Source organism: Anguilla anguilla, chromosome 2, assembly GCF_013347855.1.
Source record: "Anguilla anguilla isolate fAngAng1 chromosome 2, fAngAng1.pri, whole genome shotgun sequence".
NCBI lineage: Eukaryota > Metazoa > Chordata > Actinopteri > Anguilliformes > Anguillidae > Anguilla > Anguilla anguilla.
Genome location: NC_049202.1, coordinates 59150644 through 59175360, shown reverse-complemented (window position 1 = coordinate 59175360; position 24717 = coordinate 59150644). Strand labels below are relative to the sequence as shown.

The window sequence follows — 24717 nt, the reverse complement described above, 5'->3', positions numbered from 1 at the left end:
TGAACAGAAATGCCACGATATAAATGAGTGTTTGTACGTCAGGAGTAGCACTGTCTCCTAAATTTATTTGGCCGGAACTACAGGAGTAATGGGGGTTGGGCGCACATGTGGAATGCTGATGGCAGAACAGAATCATTTGTAGACTGCCAGAGAGGTGGGAGATCTCTAGTGTTCATTGAGAGAATTAGTTGAGCAGAATGGGTATGAAATTAAAGGGGCATGTAGGATCGATGAGGATAAAGAGATTCCCCCAGGGGGGTGGGACGGGGTGGAGATTCCTTGTGTGCCAGTTAATTATATTTTGGTTTATTCTTGGTGGCCAGGTCTGTATTGTGTCTCAAAATACTTTTAACCTTTGGTACAGTACTTTTGTGTGGTGTCAGTGATGTGATTGGTTGTGCTTGTAACCTGAACGAGGGGCTTATCTGGCAGCAGACGGGGGGAGAAGCCCTAGCCTGGAAGCCAGAGTGTACAATGACGTTGGCAAAACCGCGGACCAGGCTGGAGGCGCTGTGGGAAGTTGGAACAGGAAGTGCAGCAGTTTCCTGAGAAGACTTTAGTTTATTCAGCGCTCAGAGTGCAGTAACTCCGCCCCCTCTATCTATTTGCTCTTCAGTTTCCCACATAGTGGTCCTTAGCTATGACCTAACACAGCTCTTCTGCTGCAGCCAATCAGCTCCCAAGCCTGGAGAAACAGACAGAATACAAATGATTCTGTGGCCAAGCAGCCATGAAGTCCGCATATGCAAGAAGGGTGGAGCCAGTTAGACTCTCTGAGCTGACGGAGCATGGTGGCCAGATGTTGGGCTTTGACTGGGCATTGTTGGGCATTGTTTTTGCAGAGTTCATTATAGTAGAACCTCTACTCTCCATCACCATCCGGGAATCCATGGTGCCGGATAGTAGAAAATTCTGTATAGTAGAGCGTACCCTAAAGATTAAGCAGGAGCCAAATTAGTGAAGTATTTATTTATTAATTTGTTTAAAAAAACTCTATGTATTATTTTATTGCTCAAGGTCCCCACCTGCTGGCCAAATGATTTTACAATAGCTTCTATTTTCAAGTAAATGTCAGAGGGACATGCACTGTAAGTTCAAAGGAGATCAGAGGAGCTGCTATGTTGTGATGGGACGGTACTCCTCACAAACTGAAGCCACCTTTCTGTGGACCACACTACAGCCTCTGGACAGCACAGTAGCCAATCACATACACCCAGGGCTTCACTCTAGCCAATTGTGAGCTGCCATGCGGGACCAACATTCACAGTCAGCTCTGGCACAGTCAGGTTTTTTAGTGTTTCATTTCACAGAGGACCAGTGCATTTAAGCAAGGAGCTGCCCTAAAGTCTCTCTGATTCCCTGTGATAACAAGTGGAGTTCTTCTGAAGAGAAGAGAACATGAAGCTGGTTTGCTGTGCAGGACCTACTTCCTTATTTTTGCTGTCACAATCAGAACCCCCCAAAAGTGTTATAATGGTAGAGGGAAATTGGTTATTGTTGCTCTGTGCTTACGGTAAATGGATATGAATATGAGACAAAAGTACAGTCAGCATTTAATATCATGGTATGTGTGTTACCATTTCACAGAAACTGCTGTCTTTGTGTTGAGTCCCCCTTATTTCAGCTTTGTAAAAGTAAAAAAAAAAATTAAAATTTAAAACCAGAAGTTCTTTCCTCCACACTTTCAGCTTTCCATTGCTTTGGTTTTTATTTTTTATTTTTTTTTGTCTCATCTGTTCATGAAACTGCTTCCAAACTCTTCAGGCTTGTCTTTGTATTTTTTGGCAAATTCTAATCTGGCCTTTTGATTCTTGATGTTGATGTGAGGTTTTGCATTTTGCTGTTTCGCCTCTATAATTCTGCTCTCAGAGTCTTCTGCATTTGGCGGCTTGCTATGTTTTTACCCCTGCCCTCTGGAGACCGCTGGTGACATCACTGACCGTAGTTTTAGGGTTCTCCGTCACAACTCTTCACAGGATTCGTCTGTCATCAACTGCAGTCCAACTCAAACAGGTACTTAGAGTTGTATGTAGCCTACACAACTCACATACAAGTTTGAATAGTTTATTCTCTGTTTGGCACTGTGAGTGCCTGTGGGTTTTCTGGCTTCTATTGTTGGTGGCTATTTGTCAGTAGACAGGAAAGGTAAGAGTGATCTTCTGCAGATATATATTTAAATTGAGTTGATTTTAGTTACAGGAAAGCGGAAGGTAAAGCAGTGATGAAGTAGAAGTGTGGGAGCTTCTTGAAGAATTTTTTTTACAACTTGCTGTCCACACAAGCAGATAAGAAAAGAATGCATTTGAGGTGCTGTACAGTATATACAATAGCTCAGGGGTTTCTTTTTTATCGCTCTTTTGATCACTGAAGTTGAAGCACTAAACTTCCTCTTGAATCATACAGGCAAACAGAGGGGTCACATTGATCTGTGAGTACTACCGAATCAGTTTTTTAATGTAAAGGTTTTTAACAGACAAGTATGGTTTTGTGGTGAAATTTGCATTTGATTGAAATAAAACAACAACAACAACACATTTGTTAAGTTATGCTTAAATAAATAAGTATGATTTGAAGAAGAAAAGTATGAGTGAAGAAGTATGCTTTTGCTTCAGTAGATAACATACCTTGAATGATCACTAACAATTTTCTGTGAAAGAAGAAATTTTTATTTATTTGTTATTTGAAAGAGACATTGGATAGATAGTAACTGCCCCAGAATTAGCTTGATAACTAAATTTCATCAGTAGTCCATTGGCAGGTGGGAAAGTGGGAAAATTTACAAAAAATATGTACAAGCAGCAATTTGCAATTAGAATATAAAGGTTGGTGTCCATCAATACACTCTAGCAGTAAAATAAAAAACATGGAACATATTTATAGTTTTGTATTTTTCTTGCACTTATTGCATTTCTTTGGCCATTTCGATGATGATGTCAATGATTCCTGTCTATTTTTTTTTACAGTGCTGAGTCTAATGACAAGACTGGGTGAGTGTTACTAGATTTTAAAACAAACCCCACCTTCTGTTACCTGATCATTTATCAGAGATAAACCTTATTCAGACAGTTTAGTGAAACGTACGATTGATAACAGAATGTCCTGCTTCACAATAAGACTGTCTCACAGCATTATGATGTGATTAATTTGACTGCATATGTGGACGGTAATGTAGAAATATTATTCTGTGAGACTCGAGGCATGTCCTACAGTAGGGGGTGATACAGAGATCACAAACAGAAGCAGTTCTTTACTGTTGTAAACTAATGAAGCTGAGGCATTAATCAGGACACTATAAACATGTCATGAGTATTTAAACACATGTACTGACGTAGTGCATGCACTGTTTGTACAGGGAGCCCAAAGGATGTACTGACTCTGCAGCCTAACTGGCCCCTGTTCTTCACTGGAGAGACCGTCACTCTCTCGTGTTCGGGACAGCCATTCAAACATCTTGGATTCACGTGGTACAGAAATGAATCAAATAGTTGGGAGCTAAAGCACAAATCCAATGAAAACATCTACACCATCGCACCTGTTACTGAAGTGCACAGTGGTGCATACTACTGTGCTGCTGATGAGAGGAGTGATCCTGTCAGACTGAACGTGTCAGGTGAGTCAAAACTGGTCAGCAGCTGAACACTGGTGGTCTCACTCGTCCCACAGAGAGACCATATTTAACACATTTATTCAATCTTCCCCAGTGCACATTGAGCTTCCCGTACCAGTTCATTTATTACAGGCAAATATAAAATTAACTTATTTTCACTAAAATGGGCTGCGTATACCACCAATTGAGTTCAGTTTCTGACTGTCACACTGTTTGTATTGTTAATATTTGAGCTTCTGTATGTTTAAATCCATGGAAAGTAGCCTTTTCTATCTGTTATGATAGAATGAGAGAACCTACTGCTTTAGCTCTTTGTCTCAACCCCAATCAGAGCATGCCTGTCCCTCTGTAGTCATGTCTACACTCCACTAGCAATGTTGTATGTAAAAGTTGAGTAAATTGCTCTGGGTAGGAGCATCTGCTAATGCCTGTAGTGTAATGTAATGAGCAGTTAGAGCTGTGACACAGTCTGTCCGTCTTCACAGCCTCACCCACACCCGTTCTGAGATAGTCACATGCTTTCACAGTACATGGATAAGCGAACCATGTTCTACTGTATCGCAGATTAAAGCCAGATTGCACTGTGCGTTTGATGATGCCATTATTAGGAACCTGGGGAAGAGATTCAATCTGTTTTCTCTGTTATAGAGATACGCCCGCCTGTCCTGACTGTCTCTCCACACAGGCAGTTATATGCAAGAGAACATGTCAGTCTCTCTTGTAAGGTTACAGTGACTTCAGCTGGCTGGGAATATTACTGGTAAAAAGGAACTGGATCACATGACATTGCCCATATTTTCAGTACATCTAAAGGCTTGTACACCCTCAGTGCTGCTCCTCTTACACACACAGGGGGGAGACCCAGTCTGGTACACAGAGTATAGTTACCCCACCCACATACAGGCATCAGGTGAGTGGTGAGTACTGACAGGCATTATTCAGTGTGCAAAATTGCCACATTCCCATAATGCACTGGGTCCAACTGCTGTGATGATTCTGGGGTCCTGTTCCTTAGTTTATTTCTTGTACCATTACGATCAGGATTAGAGCTTTTTCATTTCTGATTTTTGAATATCTTCTCTTAATATCATTGAAAATAGGAATGCAGCTGCCCTGGTTTTTGTCCTTCATTTAGGGTGATTAGTTTTTTCCATAGTCATAAAAATACTGGCATGACAACAGATCTGTGACCCAGTCTGTCTGTTTCTACAGCACTGCCTAAAGCCACTCTGACGGTAGAGCCAAAATGGCGCCCACTGTACAATGGAGAGATCGTCACCCTGAGGTGTGAGGTGGACTCCTACAGCAACTGGATATATTCCTGGTACAAAGACCAGACCCAGGTGACTGTGTCCCAGACTGCTGGTCACAGTGTAACTGGTAACAGACTCACCATCCCTGGAGCTGCTGGGTCTGACCAGGGGCAGTACTGGTGTGAGGGGAGGCTGGAGGGGAGAAATGTGACATCACAGCGCAGCGACTCCATCACTCTGACTGTTGCAGGTAATTGAGCCATTCAGCGGTGTCATTAAGGAAGTCTTGTGTATCCTACAACTTTAATTGAACAGCAACGTAGTGTATACAGGTTTATGCTGTTTAATAAATTTATACTGTCAATACCATATATGTGTTTTTGGTGTGTGCATGCGTCCATGAGTGGTTGGTTGTGTGTGTGTGTGTGTGTGTGGGGGGGGGGGTTATAGACATATGCTAAAAATGCAAACATTTTTCGCCAGCACTGACAGACTATGAGGCACAGAGAGGAGGCAGAGTTACAGGACATTCTCGCTTCTTTTTCTCGTTAATTAGGCACATCAGTGATTCTGCCCATCGCACTTGGAGTTAGATTCTGTCTGATTGTTTTAGCCCTGATTTTCATTCTCTTCCAGAAACACCGCAGGAACAAAGGTGAGATTGTCATGCTGCCTAACTGAACGTTTCAGATGAATTTGTTCTTTAATCTGTGCCTACAATGTGTGTGTTTGTACAGTACATACATACAGACAGGTTTATTTTTGATGTATCTTCAAATACATACAGTCCCCACAGTGCTTGCCTGCTTTCATCCGGCTCTGACACGCTGTGCCCGAGAACCACCCAGTTTTTCATTAGCTCACCCGAACAAACAAAGGTTCATACTCCCACGCCCCTCCCCCCTTGCCCTTAGCCCACGGTACACCTGTAACTAGATCCGCTACTAGTGCTAACCCCCTTCTTACTCACCTGTCTCTCGGTGTCTGTCTGCTCTACAGGTTTACCATGCCTGGCCTGGTCCCGCTCAGAGTAAGTCACGGCCATACGTGAGCTACCATTAGCACAGGAACACCTACCATTTTATACCCTGATTCAAATCTCCCTTTCTCTCTTTCTCGTCCTCCAACTATCATATTGCTCTTTCACTCTCTCTGTACCTTATCCTCTCTCTCTCTGTCTCTCTGTCCTCTCTCTAGTTCCTCAGTGCACACTCAGGCCATTGCAGCTGTAGGGACCCAGCCCTACCCTGTGGATCAGGCAACAAGTCAGTTTCTTTATGGATGGTGATTCTGTCCCTTTTCACTGAGGGGGGCATTAGTGAAAGCACTGTCTCTCATTCCCTGTCCAGAGCAATGGAGTTTACCATGTGAAAATCTGGGCACCTGTAACAGTCAGTCAGAGTGCCTGAATGTGTTCCACTCTTTATCTCTCTCCCCCAATACATCTCTCTGCTTTTTCTCTCTTCTCTTCTTTTCTCTCTTCTCTCCTCTCCCCTCTCTACTTCTCTTCTTCTCTTCTCTTCTCTTCTCTTCTCTTCTCTCCTCTTCTCTCCTCCTCTCTGCCCTTTCAGGTTTGAGCCAGGCTGCTGGACCCAGCTGTGAGCCCCTGCATTCTCAGGCCAATGTGACCAATCAGAAGAAGAAAAGGAAAGGTGAGTCATCGCTCTGCCCTAGACCTGCTGCTCTGTGAGAACAGGGAGACTCACTTAGAGACCAGTACACGAGTGAAAATACTTAAAAATCACCTCAGATCCTCACAGGAATAATAAATAAATAACATATCTGATACATGCTGAATGTTGGGCATTCTCTTGATAACAAGAATGAAGAATGCGTTTTACACTGGGATATCGATTTATTGCTACAGCATTAGAAGTTAGTTCTAAAAAATACAGAATTGCGTTGCTGTTATTCAAGCGTCCTGGAATTGTTGCATCTGAATGAAGTGGAGAAGAATTGCAGGAAACAAGAATATATTTGTATTTTCAAGCATTAGAAATCACAGTCACTCATTAAATAATAATGCCATTGGTTTGAGTGTGGGGCACAGATGCAGTCTTTTCTCTCTGACAGGCATGAGTTAAATCGGTAAAAGATTTTCACTTTCTCTGGGTTCTGAAGCCCCTTTATGCATGCTGGCTTTCACTCCTGCCAATCTCTCGATCATTGAATTTAAAATGTGTTTAAATCCTCCCATAGTTTCATAATTAAAGTAATATCTACACATTTGGGCTCATTTGGCTTTGTTTTGAAGACCACAATTGGTTTAGCATCTGTGACACAATGTGGCCGGCAGGCTAGTTTAATGGTTTGAGCACTCGCCCTGTAACCCAAAGGCTACAGGTTTGATTCTCAAATTGTTCATGTCTGCTATGCCCTTGAATTAGGTGTTTCAACTGAATTTCTCCTGTAGAATTCCAGTTCTGTCACTGTTACTGAATGCGTCAAAGATAAAACTTTGCTCTTCCTCATTCGCTCGATTGCTTTCTCAGAAGCTGGGGGCCATGAGGATGTGGTTTGCTCAGAACACCCCCAGTAAAACATTGTTTTATCTCTCTGCTTATTTAAAACAGAATAATGCATTTTTAGCTTATATTCCAATTAAATGCATATATTGTTTTACATTTTATCAGTGCATTCTCTCTCTCTCTCTCTATCTCAATCTCTGACGTCCAAGAAGCTGAAGGTTGTGACAATGTCGTTTACTCAATCGTGGCCTTGGAGGACCAGAAGAAAAAGAAGCGGAAGGAGAAGAACACTCAGAGTAAGAACAAGGCACCTGCTAAATGCCTGTAATGTTAAATGTAAAAGAACAGGTTTTCATGGTGTTATCACTGGAGGATTGATTTTGCCTGCATAGGGCTGGCAGGGTAGCGTAATGTGTAAGACACTGACCTTATGACTCCGTGGTTGTAGATTTGAGCTATGCCCTTGTGCAAACTAATTAATCTGAGTTGCATCAGTAAAATGCCAGTTGTGGGTAAATTGAGTTAAGTCATTCTACCAAAGAGCATCCTCCAAATGGCCTGAATGTAATGCAATGGCATTTTTATTAAATTTTTTGGTGGCAGTGAGGTACAAATTTTAAGGAACTGGGCTTTGCTATATTTGAATAAATGAGACAGATCACTGGCTGCAGGCTTCTCAGTCTTACGTTCACGTTTCTGCTGTAAAACACCCCACCCCAACGCCCATGAAGCAGATGCTCTGTGATTTACGGCATTCAACAGTCACTAGAGATATCAGACAGTACAGGGAATGCTCACTGCATTCCATTAACAAGTACTGGGTATACAACTGAACCAGATATCCTACAAACTGATGTGACAGGCTTTCAGTTGAAAGGCTGTGGTTTCGGCTCCCAGCTTGTGCAAGGTGCTTGAACTTTAGTGAAATTATCCAGCTGTACAAATGGATTAAACAGAAAAAACTGCTCTGCGTAAGAGAGGCTGCTGAATACCTGTTAATTACTTTACATTACAGGCATTTAGCAGTCACTCTTATACAGAGACTTACACTCAATGTATTGTGTTAATGCACTGTGTTAATGTACTCTGTTAATGTACTGCGTTAATGTACTGTGTAAATGCACTGTGTTAATGTACTGTGTTAATGAGCTATGTTAATGCACCGTATTAATGTACTGTGTTAATGCACTGTGTTAATATACTGTGACAGTAGAATGCACTGTGTGGGAATCCACATACAGAAGATTGTCTACCTGTTCTGTGAACATAAAAATGTATTTAAAAAAAAAATGTATTGTAGCTTATATGCAATGTTATTTTTTTTTCTGATTTTGAAAGTGTATTCATGAAGGCATAAATGCTCATTTCTCTCTTTCTCTCTCTGTATCTGTCTCTCTCTCTGTCTGTCATTCTCTCTCTCTCTTTCTCTCTCAATCTCAAATGTCCAAGATGCTGAAGGTGGTAATGACGTTGTTTATTCAACCCTGGCCTTGGAGGACCAGAAGAAGAAGAAGAAGGAGAAGAACACTGAGAGTAAGATTAGCACTGACTTTCCCTGTATCACAGAAAAATAAACTATATTTTAAAAAAGAATAATGTATTCACAGCAAATTACAGACCTTATAGCTGACAACCAGCATGGGTAAATCAGTCAGGTCTCCTCAATTCAGTACTGAAATTATTGTAATCTATCAGCTTCCCATAGGGTACCAATTGTCACCAGCATACAGCAAAATGGCTGGCCTTAAGTCAAATCACAGTGCACATTTTACATTGCATTGCAGGCATTTAGTGAATTATCTCATCCAGAGCAACGTACACAGCTGCTTTTTTAAACACGGCACTTGTTTATATGGCTGAATATTTACTGAAGCAGCTCCACTCCAGGTGACTTGCTCAAGGGTTCCATCTAGGAATCAAACCAGCGACTGTTGGAGCATAAGCCCCCAGTTCATTAACCATTGCACGACAATGCCAGCTGTACTCTGTACATTGACAAGAGTGCAGTTTACTCAACTGTGGACCTGGATAAACAGAAGATGAAGAGGAATGTGAGAGAAGACTGTCTCTATCTGTTAATTGAAGGCAAAATAGTGTATTGTAGTTTATATTGTGGCAGGCTCACGGGTGTGGGGTTTCCACGTCACCAATTCAATAACTAAACAATCACACGAAACACGACTGGAGTGAAATAGGGGGATTTATTTAGGGAAAATTTACACAAGGAGGGGAAGGGGAAATTCAGCAACCAATCCAAAGTCCACAATCCGTTCTCGTTGTCCTTTTCCGTAATCCAGGGGTATCCAAAAACCAGGTCCTCAGCCAAAACAGTTCGGTACACAGCGGGGTTAGTCAAACAGTCCGGGTCACAACAGGTAATCACACAGATAATCTTCGCTCTCTCTTACTCTCCACAACACGCGTTTCCCTCACGGTACTTTGCGCCGTTCGTGCACTCCGCTTCCCCTTTTATCCCTCTGCCCTTAATGGCTTAATTAGGCCCAGGCTTGCCTCGTTGGGGCAGGAAGTCCATATAAGGCTCGGGGGTGGAGCCAGCGGGCGGCAACGTATCTGCCCTCAATTACCACTCCCCTCACCTCTCCCTGCCGTCTGCCACACACCCCCCCCTCAGCTCCGACCGGGAGGGAGGGGCGGTCCAGCTCCCTAGAGCATCCCTCCTGGAGAGGGCATCGGCATTTCCATGGGCTGCACCTGATCTGTGGATGACAGAGAACGCAAAGGGCTGTAAGGACAGGAACCAGCGGGTGACCCGGGCGTTACTGTCTTTATTACGTGACATCCAAACCAGTGGTGCATGGTCCGTTACGAGGGTGAAGTGCCGTCCCAATAAGTAATACTTCAGCGTTTCCAGGGCCCACTTGATCGCTAGACATTCTTTCTCCACAGTGGAATATCTTTGCTCCCGTGGTAACAGCTTCCGGCTAATGTATACGACTGGGTGTTCCTCACCTTCTTGTAGCTGTGATAGGACGGCCCCCACCCCTGTTTCGGACGCATCGGTCTGCACCACCAGTGGTTTGGAGAAGTTTGGAGTCACCAGCACGGGTCCAGAACACAGTGCTCCCTTTAAGTCCTGGAAGGCTTTCTCCGCCTCCTCGGTCCATATCACCTGGGCGGGCAGATGGCTCCTGGTCAGATCCGTCAGGGGGCTGGCTCGGGAGGCAAAGTTGGGAACAAATCTCCTGTAGTAGCTCGTCAACCCCACAAACGTGCGTACTTGCTTCTTGGTGCGGGGGCGTGGCCAGTCCCGAATCGCCTCCACTTTCTTCACCTGGGGTTTTACACATCCCCTCCCGATCGTGTACCCCAGGTACTCAGCCTCCCGTAGGCCGAGTCGACAATTTTTTGGGTTAGCTGTTAGCCCCGCCCCCCTTAAGGCCTGTAAAACTGCATTCACCTGGTTTAGGTGGATCTCCCACTCGTTCCCGTGGATTACAATATCGTCAAGGTAGGCCGCGGCATACTCACGATGGGGACGGAGAACCTGGTCCATCAACCTCTGGAAGGTGGGTGGGGCCCCGTGCAATCCAAAGGGCAGCTTCCTGTAGTGGAACAGCCCGTCAGGGGTGGCAAAAGCAGTTTTCTCCCGCGCCTCGGGAGCTAAGGACACCTGCCAATAACCCTTTGTCAGGTCAAGCGTGCTGATAAAACGGGCGGTCCCCAGCCGTTCTATTAGTTCATCAATTCGGGGCATCGGGTAGGCATCGAACTTTGAGATTTAATTTAATTTTCTAAAATCATTACAGAAGCGAATGGTGCCGTCTGGTTTCGGCACCAACACTATGGGGCTGCACCACTCACTATTCGACTCTTCGATGATTCCTGCTTCCAACATCATTTTTACCTCGTCCCTTATGGCGTCTCTCCTCGCTTCTGGTATGCGGTAGGGTCTCAATTTCACCTTTTTCCCCGGTTCAGTGATGATGCGGTGCTGTACCAGATCGGTGTGTCCCGGTTCACTGGAGAACACATCCTGGTTCTGGCCGACCAACTCCCTCAGCTCTTGCTTCTGTGCTTGGCTCAGCTGCTCCCCCAGTGGCACCTCCACAGGCTTGGTCTCTGTAGTAGCTTTCTTCGGGGGAATAGAGTATAGTACCTCACGTGCATTCCATTTTTTCAACAAATTCACATGGTAAATCTGGGTCAGATGCCTACGCCCCGGCTGTCTGACCCTATAATTAACCTCACCCACCTTCTCAAGGACCTCATATGGCCCGTTCCATCGGGCCAAAAACTTACATTCTGTGGTGGGGACCAACACCAACACTTTGTCGCCTGGCTGGAAGTCTCTTCGTTGCGCCCCTCTGTTGTACACCCGCGCTTGGGCCTCCTGTGCCTCCTGCATGTGTTCTCGTACCAGGGGCCACAGGGTTGCCATCCGGTCTCTCATGTCTTCCACGTGTTCCACCATGGTTCGATGGGGCGACGGTTGCTGTTCCCAGGCTTCTTTAGCCACGTCCAGTAGTCCTCGGGGTCGTCTCCCGTACAGGAGTTCAAAGGGAGAGAAACCTGTTGACGCTTGGGGCACTTCTCGGATCGAGAACATCAGGTAGGGTAGTAGCTGGTCCCAATTCCTCCCGTCCGCCTCCATCACCTTCTTTAGCATCTGTTTTAGGGTTCGATTGAATCTTTCCACCAATCCATCGGTCTGCGGGTGGTACACTGAGGTGCGCAACTGGGTTATTTTCATTAGCTTGCAGAGATCCTTCATGATTCGCGACATGAACGGGGTTCCCTGGTCGGTTAATATCTCGTCGGGGATGCCGACTCGGGAGAACAGCATGACTAGCTCCCGTGCGATTCCCTTGGTAGCCATGGTGCGCAGGGGGATGGCTTCTGGGTACCTGGTGGCATAATCCAAAATCACCAGGATGTATTGGTGACCTCGGCTGCTCTTGGGTAGAGGTCCTATCAGGTCCATTGCGATCCTGCTGAAAGGGACTGAAAGGATGGGTAGGGGAATTAAGGGGCTACGAAAGTGTGGTTTTGGAGCCACCTGTTGGCACTCCGGGCAACTGCGGCAGTAATCTTCCACTGCCCTCTTCGCACCAGGCCAGTAAAATCGTGCCTTGATCCGGTCTAAGGTCTTCTCCACCCCTAGGTGGGCCCCAAGAAGGTGGGAGTGCGCCAACTGCAGGACAGTTTGTACGAAGGGTCGGGGCACCAACAACAATTCCAAACATTCGTCGTTTTTCTTCACCACCTGATACAACAGTTTCTTCTTTATCGAAAAATGAGGGTACGTAATCTGACTTACCCCCTCGATCGGCTTTCCATCCACCACTGTCACCTGCTGGAGAGCGCTGGCCAGGTTGGAATCCTCCAACTGGGCCGTCCCAAACCGGCCCATTAGAGAGGCGGGCTCTGGCGCCACCTCGTGATCCATTGGGAATATGCTGTCCAGACTCTCCTCACCTTCCTCCAGTCTTGCATCACCTGCATCGTCCTCAGAGAGGGGTTCTGTTGATGCCTGGGGGTCCACTTCCTGGAATCCACACAACTGGCTATCACCCCTTCTGGTGTCCCTCCCGCCTCTCCGGCTTCCTCCTCCCTTTTGGTTCCCTCGTCTCCCCACGTCTCCGGACATACTGGCCCACAGTGGACGGAACATCGGGGAATCTCTCCCGATAAGGACCGGCACCGGTAGGTTTGGGACGACTCCCGCTGGTCCCGTGTGTTGTCCCTTTGTGGTCTGTAGGTGGAGGAGGGTGGTAGGGTAGTTCTTAGTTTCACCGTGTATACATGTGATGGCCACGGTGTCAGTCAGGTTCGGGGACTGGGCGTAGTCGGGGCGGATCAGGGTCACCATACTCCCGGAGTCCAAAAGTGCTGTGGTGTCCTTTCCATTGGCCCTTACCGGGGTAACAGGGGTAGGACTACTTTCCTCCGCCCAGCATGTCATCAGCAACCCGCAGGGACGCCCGGTGGCTACCTCACTGGCTGAGGCCGAAGGCATCTGGACATCACGGTTTGGACAGCTCCAGGCGATGTGTCCCGGCTCACCACACTCGTAGCACTTCCTGCCGTCTGTGTTCAGGAAGGGGCGTCGTCTCGGGGAGCTGACCATCGGGGTCCCTCCATCCCTGGTCGTGGTCCAGGCCTGGTCCTCCGTCCTTTTCCGCTCTTTCGGGCGAGTGGAGGGTTCCGCCTTCAGTGGTCGTCCGCTGCGCAGGACCTCCAAAGCCACCTGTTGACCTTCCACCAGTTCCACCAGCTGATCCGCGCTCTGTGGGTTAGCTTGGCTTGCTAACTTCTTAGCTTCAAATGGGAGAGAGCGTAGAAATTTATCTATGACCACTTTCTCGAGGGGCGTGGTCGTCAGTGGTTCCGCCGTTAGCCAGCTCTTGGTCAGCCTAATCAGATCATGCATTTGTGATCGGGGGGACGCTGTGGCATCATACGTCCAATCATGGAACCGTTGCGCCCGGCCGATCAGTGTGTAACCATACCGGCGCAGGATCTCCTTTTTCAGCCCCTCATAGTGCGTCGCCTGTTCAGCCGTCAGATCCTGATAGGTCTTCTGTGCCGCGCCTGACAGGAAGGGTGCGAGCAGGCTGGCCCATTGCGCCTGGGGCCATTTCTCCCTAGCCGCCGTCCTCTCAAAGGCTTGGAGGTAAGCCTCGATGTCATCAGCTTCTGTTAGTTTCAGCAGAAACATACTGGGTTTAGGGTGGGAGACTGCTGCGCCTGCAGCCACGGCAGCATGGGCGGCTGTTAGCTGGCTGAGTTCAGCTCGCAGGAGAGCGGTCTGCTGACGCTGTTCCTCCAGCAACTCCCGATGCATAGCCTGCTGCGCTATGTTGGTCTCCACTAGTTGCTTCACTAAGGCTTCCATTATGCTCCGTGTCTGTTTAGTTATTGAGCTTGGGTAGTGCCCGCATTTTCCACCATATGTGGCAGGCTCACGGGTGTGGGGTTTCCACGTCACCAATTCAATAACTAAACAATCACACGAAACACGACTGGAGTGAAATAGGGGGATTTATTTAGGGAAAATTTACACAAGGAGGGGAAGGGGAAATTCAGCAACCAATCCAAAGTCCACAATCCGTTCTCGTTGTCCTTTTCCGTAATCCAGGGGTATCCAAAAACCAGGTCCTCAGCCAAAACAGTTCGGTACACAGCGGGGTTAGTCAAACAGTCCGGGTCACAACAGGTAATCACACAGATAATCTTCGCTCTCTCTTACTCTCCACAACACGCGTTTCCCTCACGGTACTTTGCGCCGTTCGTGCACTCCGCTTCCCCTTTTATCCCTCTGCCCTTAATGGCTTAATTAGGCCCAGGCTTGCCTCGTTGGGGCAGGAAGTCCATATAAGGCTCGGGGGTGGAGCCAGCGGGCGGCAACGTATCTGCCCTCAATTACCACTCCCCTCACCTCTCCCTGCCGTCTGCCACAATATCCTATGAAATTATTTTATTTTGTCATTTTGCAAGTGCATTTATGAAGGCATAAACTCTCTCTCTCTCTCTCTCTCTCTCTCTCTCAACCTCTAATGTCCAAGAAGCTGAAGGTGGTAATGATGTTGTTTATTCAACCCTGGCCTTGGAGGACCAGAAGAAGAAGAAGAAGAAGAAGAAGAAGAAGAAGGAGAAGAACACCGCAAGTAAGATTGATACTGACTTTACCTGTCACAGAAAAATAAACATTGTACATTGACGAGAGCACATTTTAATCCCCCTGTGGACTGAAATACACACGTTGTGGTTGAATTAACACTGAACCCTTAAAGCCTCATCTTGAAAGTAGACACAAGCAAAATCATTCTCTATGCTGCGCTACAGGTTTGATCTCAGCTCTCTGCCTCCCTCTGCAGATGGCGACGCAGACGTGCTGTATTCCACAGTCAGGACTGGACAAAGAGAGCAACACTGGCTCCCTGATCCTCCGCCTTTATAGCTTCCTCCAGACCAGGTTTTACTTTATGCTGGTTATAAAGTGCTGCATTCTCGTATAGATGCCTGACCTTGAGGATCAGTACAGCACAGTACAGATCAGTATTTTCCCCTCCCCATTTCAAATATTGCTGAATGTGTTTTTACTTTATTTTTTACTGACTATAAAATATTGTATCAAAGCTTAGATTCATATTCATGAAGTATGCCATAATAGGACTGCTTTTGACTTTTAGTTTATAGTGGATAAGATTAGGATTTTGACAGTGGAAACATGGTCTTAGATCAGTGCTCCCACTACAAGATACTTTATGAATATGGGTCTGGGTCTTTATTCAACACAGAAGAATTATCCGCTCCTTATTTCAACATGCATCTGCTTTCACGGTATTTTATTAACCCATAGACCTGTAATAGATGTACATCAGTATTATCTGAAAGTGAATCCCGGAGGGGTTATATGGTTTCTTTTAATTAAAAATGCTGAAAACAGTAAATCAAATTATTTCAAGACTACTTTCAAAGTGATTCTAGATAGCCATAAATAAAAATATGAAAAAAGGCTTTCAGTTGAACAATCGCAGATGATAAAAAAATGAGAGAGATTACAGATACGATGCAACGCAAAAGAATTAGATACCTCAATGAACCAAAATAAATGAGTAAATCACATTACCCGTTCTAGGAGCGTCTCGGTGCTCACCAGTGACCCCTTCTGGCCAACTGGGTGACTACAGCCTGCATGCACAACCCCGGTAAAAGTTGTTCTCTGACTCCTGGCGGCCTGCAAAGAAGAATCATGTGTTTTAGCGGAGAGTGTGTGCTTTTCCGAAATATCACCAACTGAACGAGAAAACAGAAAAAATACACAAACACACCTATGCAGAGGTTTCCAGAACCAAGAGAAAATTTCGGTAAGAGAAAATAAAAAGAATAAGTCAACTCATTCCTAGAGGAACTCCAAGCTTGCATCGCCTGGTCTTGATTTAATTGATTTATCTTTCAATTAAATAAAGTTTTTTTCCGCAATTGTAAAGCACTTTACGCAGAGACGCTGTCACAGATACGCTTTACAGTGAACTCAGAAAATATCTGCGGTTCTTTGGGCTGGCCGCGTGATTCATCCGGATAGAACACAGAATTCCAGCACGGTGACGTGCTCCGCGGACTGGCATGACATCCTGACAGTGCTGGTGCCAGGCATGGACGGACAGGAGTGCTGCTTCGCCCGGCCAAGCCCGGATCGGCCAAACCCCACTTGAGTGCAAGGGACTCTACACAGTCCGCCTGCAGAGAGCGCTAATTGCAAACGTTCATAAACATATAACAATACGAAACCGTCCTTTGGTCTTCCCTTCTTATGCCATCACTATCCATACATCCATCCACCCATGTCCTGTTCATCTAACCATCCATTCCGTTAATCCGAAGCAATCACAAATTTCTACCACAACAGCGCCTGACCTGGATAATCAGGTGACGGCAGCCTGTCTTAGCCAGCTGCGTTGATGTTTTATCCCGCCACAGCAATGACGCGCCTCAGCTAGTGTGGGCTATGTGGTGACTGTGTCATTGTGACAATAGGCCTACGAGTTTCTTTGAATTTGGGAAACAGGAAATGAAATCCAAGAAGGTGTAGGCTACAGTTTAACTTTTATGAAAGTCCTGCAATAGCGTTACTGAATTTGTATTTTTAATATCTTGGGGGGGGGGGGGGTTTCAATGAAAATACAAAAGTTATTAACAGATGCTAAGCATACCCGGGTCATAACTGAAACCGCATCCTTGGAAAGAAACGTATTTTACAGGTATTCCAAAAAGCCGTATTTCCATTCAACATCAAACGTCACAAATTTAAATCTGATGATAGGCTACCGCGATAAGGCCACCTTGTTTGTGAGGCAGCTGCTCAGTGACAGGACAAACGCCATGCAGAAACATTTATTTACTTCCTTAGCCTACTTGCTTATTTATTCATCCGTTTGCTATCTTTTTATTTTTACCTTACCGCGAAGACTTTGTGACGGATGGACTGAAGCGCGGGTGGCCCTTTAAGAGAAGAAGAGGAGGGGGCTTAGAGCTGGGTTACGGCTCTGTTTTGTGTCCCTGTCAGTGAGCAAGCGAGAAGCCATCAAGTGAGGAGTGGTCGGCAATGACGGAGGCTCAGCGAAAGGCGAGGTAAGGGCATCTGGGAATCTCTTTCTAACTTCAAAGTCGGTTTGAGTTGAAATATTAAAATAAACGGAGTAATGAATTGCTCTTCGAATTCTGATGATAAATGAATCGAAATGTTTCCCATCCACTCGCGGCTAATTCCCGGCGACGGGTGGCACAGATCTAACAGTATCCGCTTCCTTTTCGTTTTGTCCCCATTCAGCACGGATATCTCAATTCTCCGACCCTTTGCTTCCCTTTGTTTACATGCGTCCACGTGTGGTAGTGTAACTTGTGTTTTGGTATCCCAGCGAGAAATTCGTTTTGGTAACTGTCCTGTGATATCTCTGACTGAGTGCAACGGTGGGAAACAAGAAAGGATACGCACAATACGGGTGATGGGTTTAGCAGTAAATCTGCCGACGGTTACCGTTGTCGACTATCGCAGTAGTCTAAATAACTCACATTGAAAGATGAGTGGTTTCCCGTAACGACGAGAAAGGAAATATCTTTTCTGTTCGCTGGGATAACGGTTCTTCCACGTGTCACGCCATATAACAATGAAATATAATATCTTATTCGAGTACAGTTGGCAATTGATATCTGTATCAAATAAAAAATGTTTTGAGCGTCACTAACAGTATCCCTACGGAACAGCAATAGGCAATGTTTATATTCATTGGCCGGAATATGTCTGTGCTCAAGAAGCAAACTCTTGATTGCAACCTGAAGCTGTTCTGACGATGACCATGGAAAAAAATCGTTTTTTTTTCCTTCCAATTTTATGATTCCCAACACAGGGGAGAGGATGGGTCTGTGTCTTTTCTGAGTCACCATTATTTACAGATGTTCCCGATTTGCGATGTTTTTTTGTGACGCATATTCCAATTAGGTTACACAACGGGTGATCAAATTTGAAACCCTTGACGTTGATTAAATGTTCCGAAAATAATTATCTGTTGCTGCAGACGGGGAAACAACAATGAAGGCATCCAGAAAACAATGGCTGTTTCTAGTGAGATGTGAACACAGAAAAAAAAACCAATCGCTAAGTTTAAATGTGCGGATAGAAAGCGTTTTTTTATCCAGAAAATATCTCAGTTTCAACACATTTCACATTTTTGTGGTCAGGGGTGCAGCATTTATTAAGCTTGGAGATATTAACCTATCGTAGTTATGTGGATTAGAATACAGCTGACTGTTTTCCCACTATACCACTTTATAAATGCATTATGACAATAGTTGTGAACTTTGTTTTTCATTGTTTAATGTCTTCTCTTTTCTTATATTTTTGATGGCTGATAGCTGAGACTACTCTGCATACATAAGAAAAGAGAAACACTGGTTTATCATTACCAAAGAAACCACATTTAGTGAAGTAGCAGATGTGTACATAATGGGGTTTGTTTTGTAATTAATGAAATGTCTTTTAAAAATACCTTTTTATTTCAATTTTTCCATGCATTTTAGTTGTAGCCATAGTATAAGAGAGATTAATTCACTCACTTTATGGGTTCCGATTACCACCCTGTCACACCATATATTCTTGTATATGCACAGGTTTATATCCTCCACATATCCCTCATCTCTGTGTCTCTCCACAGGTAGACTGGTATTCGGTCTGGGAGCTGCTCCTCTCCTGCTGGCCTCCATTATACTGTGTGTGAAATGGTGCAGGAAACCAGGTGATGTCATTTTACAGGGGAACACATCTAAAAACAACGTGTGTTTCAGATTTCAGGCTGCAACACTGCTCATTCTCACTCCCAGTTCTCTCCCTCTGTTGTGTTTATACATGTTTGTTGATGTGCAGGGTCGTCTAATGAAGCAGCTGTCAAATACAATGAAGAGAATGTGGAAGTTGACTAATAAAACCTTCACACAGAAGCTGGATCAGTGTGCTCATGTGAAATGAAGAACGTTTGAGAGCTCAGGATTATTTTTCAATGTGATGCTTCTCAGCTTGCAGGAGGGGAAATCCTGATTGAGGGTGCAGTAATGGGGACACTCAGTGAGTTTTGGGAATGAAGCAGTCGTGCCTTTAGAGTGCAGGATCTGTATAATATATCTGAGGTTCTGATTCACCAGAGCTGGACTTGTGGTCTTTGTCTAAGTTAGTCTGCTTTCATTGCTGTATGTTGGTTTCAGGTCCTACGTTCAACTTTATATATTATGCAGTAAACTCGCTGCAAGCTTACATACAGCCTAAACAGCTGAGACTCTGCAACATGTTCAACATGCATTTCATGTGTCTGCTTTTATTAGTATTACATTAAATGGACTTTAAAGTGTGTTCTTTTTTGTTCCTTCTTTATTTTGTTAACATAAGAAATAAATGAAAAAAATGAACATGTGTAATGTAACATCCCCAGTAGGTCAGTTATAGCATCTTCCACTGTGGTGAACAACACAATCTAATCCAAGTGTGAGGAGGAGAAACCGAACAGGAATGCTGAGCTGAATGTGGAGAGAGAAGCTGAGGGCTCAATTGTTTTTATTATATTATTTTTATATAATTACTGTTAATACTTCTACTGCAATAACAATTTACCAGTCATAACTTTCTTGTGTTCATTCTTCGTGGGGATGCACTGTGAAAAATAAATATTAATAAATAAGTAGTCTAATTCTGGCATTTGTCTCTCTTGATGCTATATTATGCTGATTCCACCATATTATTTTGACTACATTGTCATTTTGATATTGCTTGTAATAGCATATCGTCATAAAAAATTTTATTAGTTGCGGTATTTCTGTTTTTGCATGAAGTTTTCGATGATAACAAAGAGTAATCACATATGAAAAATAAATAGGACATCATTGTCAGGACTGGCGAGGGAATGGACCCAAATGCAGAGTAAAAAAATCCAAGAACTCCAAAAGGAAAATTCACACAAAGACTTTAATTACCAAAACTAAGGAACAAACGCAGGAAACCAAAAAATGCCTTGCAGGGGAAATCCCAAAAACACAAAAGAAAAATACAAAAAAACAGAAAACAGAAAATCCAAAAATCGCAAGAAGAAAAACATACAGTACAGAACTCGGGCAGGGCAGGAACTCATGGGCAGAAACACAGAGGCAGAAAAACATGTGGAAACACAAGGAACCAGCACCCGAGCCAGGGAAGCAAAGAACTTAAATAGACATGACACTAACGAGACACAGGAGGGCACAATGCACAATCAGACCACAGAGAGGGAAGGGAAAACGAGATAACCAAAAAACAATGATAGAATAATTGAAAACAATAATACAATTAAACAGGGAAAAGGAACAGAACTACAAACTGAAGTACCGCCACCTGGCGGCCCAAAAAAGTAAACGCAAACAAACACAGAACTATGACAATCAAAATTAAAAAATGAGAATAGCTGCATTTAATTTGATCTTAAATAATGTTCAGCACAAATTGGCCAGGGCAATGAAGGGATAGGCTGTTGGCTTGACAAGCGTTTTTGAGGAAGTAGGCTACAAGTGATTTACATTACCGGCATTTAGCAGACACTGTTATCCAGAGCGACTTACACAACTTTTACATTGCATCTACATTGGATCCATTTATACAGCTGCACTTATACTGAAACAATGCAGGCTAGGTACCTTGCTCAAGGGTACAACGGCTGTGTCCTACACAGGAATCAAACCTGTGACCTTTGGGTTACAAGACCAGTTCTACTCATTATACTGTGCTATCGCTCATGCTAACATAATAGCAGTGTCTTTGGAAGTTCATCACATTTGCTGTCCTTTCTGAACCGATGTTGCTTTAAAGCAGTATCCGTTCAAATGCCTACATAAGGATCATATAGTTATAAGAGCCCTAAGGTTCTGTTGACCTCGTGCTGGGTGCCCCCTAAAGACTGTCAGAGATTGCACCTTCGGCCTGGGTGAGCAAACGAGGTGTTTTTTGGGAACAGATTGGGCTACAATTGGCGCATCACTGATGAAATGAGCAATACAGAAATCGCAGCTTCAGTCTTGCATGTTTACGGAGTGAGACTGCTGTGACGTGGTGCTGAATGATATTTGCAGTACTCTGGCAGCGCGTGGTGCTCAATGGACAGCGGTCACTCCTGGCTCAGGGCTGATGTATAATGCTCGTGTACAGGAGACCTCAGGATTGAAACAGTGCTGCAGTCATTAATGCATGTTATGAAACATTTCTAATAGGAATCAATAAAATGTATACAGCACAATAAACGTTGATATAACGCACTTAAATAATAACTTATTGAGATAACCTTTGTTTTTTATAAGCTCCCTGACATGGAATGGACACCTAGATGTTTACCTGACTATAAATACAAACATACGGACTTTCACATTTCTCCAGAGGAAGAAAGTGCTGCATCACACATGTACTCTGGCATATGCACACACTGTTATTTTCCTGCCACACACAGGGGGAAAGCTGCAGAACGGTTATAAAATACACAAGCATGTCGTACTTCTCTGATTACCTCCTCTAGAAAAAAAAAAATTAAAGTACAAATATAGCGGATGCTGCGGCTCATTAGCTTCCCTTCATGAGGATGTGATCAGAGTACAGAAACCACGCGAGCGTCTCCAACCTGCAGCTCCGTCTATATCTCGAGCAGAGGAGAGAGGAGCATGGCACTAAAATGCAGACGCACATGGTAACCGTTGCAGCTTCCTGCAGCAGTGTTTGGGTTAGGATACTCTGCGATTTCAGAGGGGATGGCAGCCTCTCTGAGAGCTTCTCAGTGTCACAGTTAAATGTGCAACTTTCACAGCTTTCTTCAGGTCAGCGTAGTTCAGCTGGGCATGCGAGAGTGATGAAAATTTCTATTGTAAGAAATCTGTCTCTGATGCCAATTTGTCTGCTGGCCACACATTCCCTTGATCTTATCATTATCACAAAACAGTTGGTACAATGGTAGAATAGTGACCGGGAGTGAGAGATTGGGAACCATCCAAGCCAACAGACGTGCTAATTCAATCACAACAGGACAGCCAATACACTACGGCCTAATTGATAAGTGTTAAAAAACTGACTATATCCTTCTTAGTATGTGTATTCAACACTCCTGATCAAAGCTTCGAAAACAAATAAGAAGCAGCCTCTGGAAAGGTTCGTGGTTCAGTCTGACTCTGCTGAATCCAAGGTGTCATTCGTGCGCTTTGTCACTGCCGGTATTGGAAATAAACTTTGTACTTTTTCATCACGTTCGAGAGACGTCCTTTTTTCCTTACAAAATGTACTCCAACATAGTCAGTGATATACACTACATTTCATGATTTTCAATTTTTTTCCCCCAAAGTACTTATACTGAAAACAAAAAACAAAAACAAAACAAAACAAAAAACTAATGATTAGCTACACTAACTACCATGAAAATATTTCTAAAGGGCTTTGTTATTGGTAGAGCTTCAGGGGTGGAGGTAACAAACCCAAAAACTAAATAGAATGCGGTATTCCTGACCATAGAAACACTGCGGAAGATTTCTACCAGGAATTTGAGGATGAAAAAGAAATGTCAGCTTAGCTTTCCAGAACAAAGGAATGGTAGGAGAGCTGTACTTGGAATCATGAACACAGAAAAAAATGCAGAGTTATATTTGGAATTGGTCACACAGAAGGGGTCGCAGAATTCTGAAATCCGGGAAACAGTGCACATGACCTTTTCATGACTGCATGCATCTGCAATAATAGTTTACATTTTTTCCATGCTATATGCGACTTGGCTAAAGTACTCAGTCACTCTGATAGTGTATATGTTATATTTATTTATACGCAATGTGTACACAAACGCCTGCCACAATTTTGACAAGTTCAGTTTAGGCCAAGCAGGCTCCTGTCTCCAGGCTTCCTCTCTTTCCCTCTCTCTCTCTCTCTCACTCCCACTCTGTCTCTCTGTCTTGTTCTTTTTCTCTTGCTCTCACTCTGTCGGTCTCTCTCACTCAGTCTATCTCTGCCTCTCTTTCTCTCAGCTGAAGTGTATTTGGACACCCTCTCTCCATCAGCCTGTTCATTACACACACACAACACCCTCCGCCCCCTCCACAACTCACACTCACTCTCTTCAAAATAAAATTGAACTAAGATCACAGTAATGTGAAACAGAAGGACAATAGCAGCAGGTTTATGGTCCTTATGGGGTAGAGAGAGACGGCTTCCCCTCTGGCTATCCCAGGGTAAACATGTCATCCGGTGTGAATGGGTTATCCAGAAGAGGTTTTTCTGTTTTGTTTTAATTTCAGCTTTTTTTCTTTTTTTTTTTGAAAGAAGGAATATTCCCACGGCTTTCCTGGGAACGATCGAAGGAAACAGGGATGTGTCTGCAGGGAGCGGGAAAGCGAGAAACCAGAGGAGAAGAGGAACAGTGGGGACCTCAGTCACCCAGTCACAAACAGCACTAATTCAGCAAAAAGTAAGATTTTTGTGGGACCTTGCAGGACAGGATTGGAATTTAGAAAATGAAGGGAGGGGGGTGGGGGTGGGGTTGATTCTCCCAATATTGTTGACCAGTGGGTAGTTTTGGGGTGCTGATATATAGTGGAACTGCTCAGTGGCCAACAATAGAGGATTGTGGTTGTACTGGGCAGCTCCCAGGTGTGAATGTGTATGAGTGTTAAGCAGGGCGTGCCTGCAAAAGAGCATCCGTGCTCAGCGAACGTACCCTGGGTAAATAAAGGTTAAATAAAAATGTCATGATTATGATTTTGTGTCACATGCAGTATTTTATTCAAATGTTTGTTAATTACAAAATGGTGTGAATTAGGATAATAATAATAATAATAATAATTTATTATTTATTTATTTTTATTATTAGTAGTAGTTGTAGTAGAGGTATTGTTGCTGTTGTTGTTTTGAATATGGGTAATTCATATTCAAACTCTGATTTGAACATCTACATGTCTGCAGCATGAAGCTGCAAGTACACCCCCTGGGGATATACTTGGGTATTACAGTGTCACTCAGGAAAAGCACAAACACACACACACACACACAGTCACTGCACTATTTATTTTAACCTTGCATTCAAAATATTAGCAGGAACTAACAAGAATACTTAAAAAAAAAAAAAAAAACGGGTCATTTTTTTGCCTCAAGTTTGAGCACACTTTCTTCAGAGGAAGATCTGTGCCAAATTATAAACATTATAGACTGTTTAAAAAAAAAAAAAGAAAAAAAAAAGAACCGTCTATCCCAATAAAAAAATACATTTTTTTAGAACATTTAGTCACTATTTATTTGAGAAATATGGTGCTTTTTCCCCCCTCTTTTGCTCTTTTGGAAGTTCTGTTGCCTTTTGCTTTCTTTTTGGAAAGCACTCTCAGACTTTTCTTTGTT

General features: G+C 44.1%; 2 protein-coding genes and 1 long non-coding RNA gene across 3 annotated transcripts in view; 1 reads left to right on the top strand and 2 right to left on the bottom strand.

The window, feature by feature from the left end:
- Window positions 1-24717, top strand: part of LOC118219848 (hemicentin-1-like) — a 508226-nt gene that overhangs the window by 130187 nt on the left and 353322 nt on the right. Inside the window, exons 19-21 of the mRNA XM_035403310.1 lie at window positions 2964-2987; window positions 3353-3610; window positions 4820-5110. Of these exons, the coding sequence (XP_035259201.1) occupies window positions 2964-2987; window positions 3353-3610; window positions 4820-5110 (573 nt within the window). The remainder of the gene's footprint in view (window positions 1-2963; window positions 2988-3352; window positions 3611-4819; window positions 5111-24717) is intronic.
- Window positions 1-24717, bottom strand: part of LOC118219859 (neural cell adhesion molecule 1-like) — a 126897-nt gene that overhangs the window by 55523 nt on the left and 46657 nt on the right. The window lies entirely within an intron of this gene.
- LOC118219890 lies at window positions 6400-17581 on the bottom strand. The gene is made up of 3 exons (XR_004763877.1): window positions 17254-17581; window positions 15922-16029; window positions 6400-6466 (listed from the first exon to the last, which is right to left on the bottom strand). It is a non-coding gene; the product is annotated as an uncharacterized LOC118219890 (long non-coding RNA).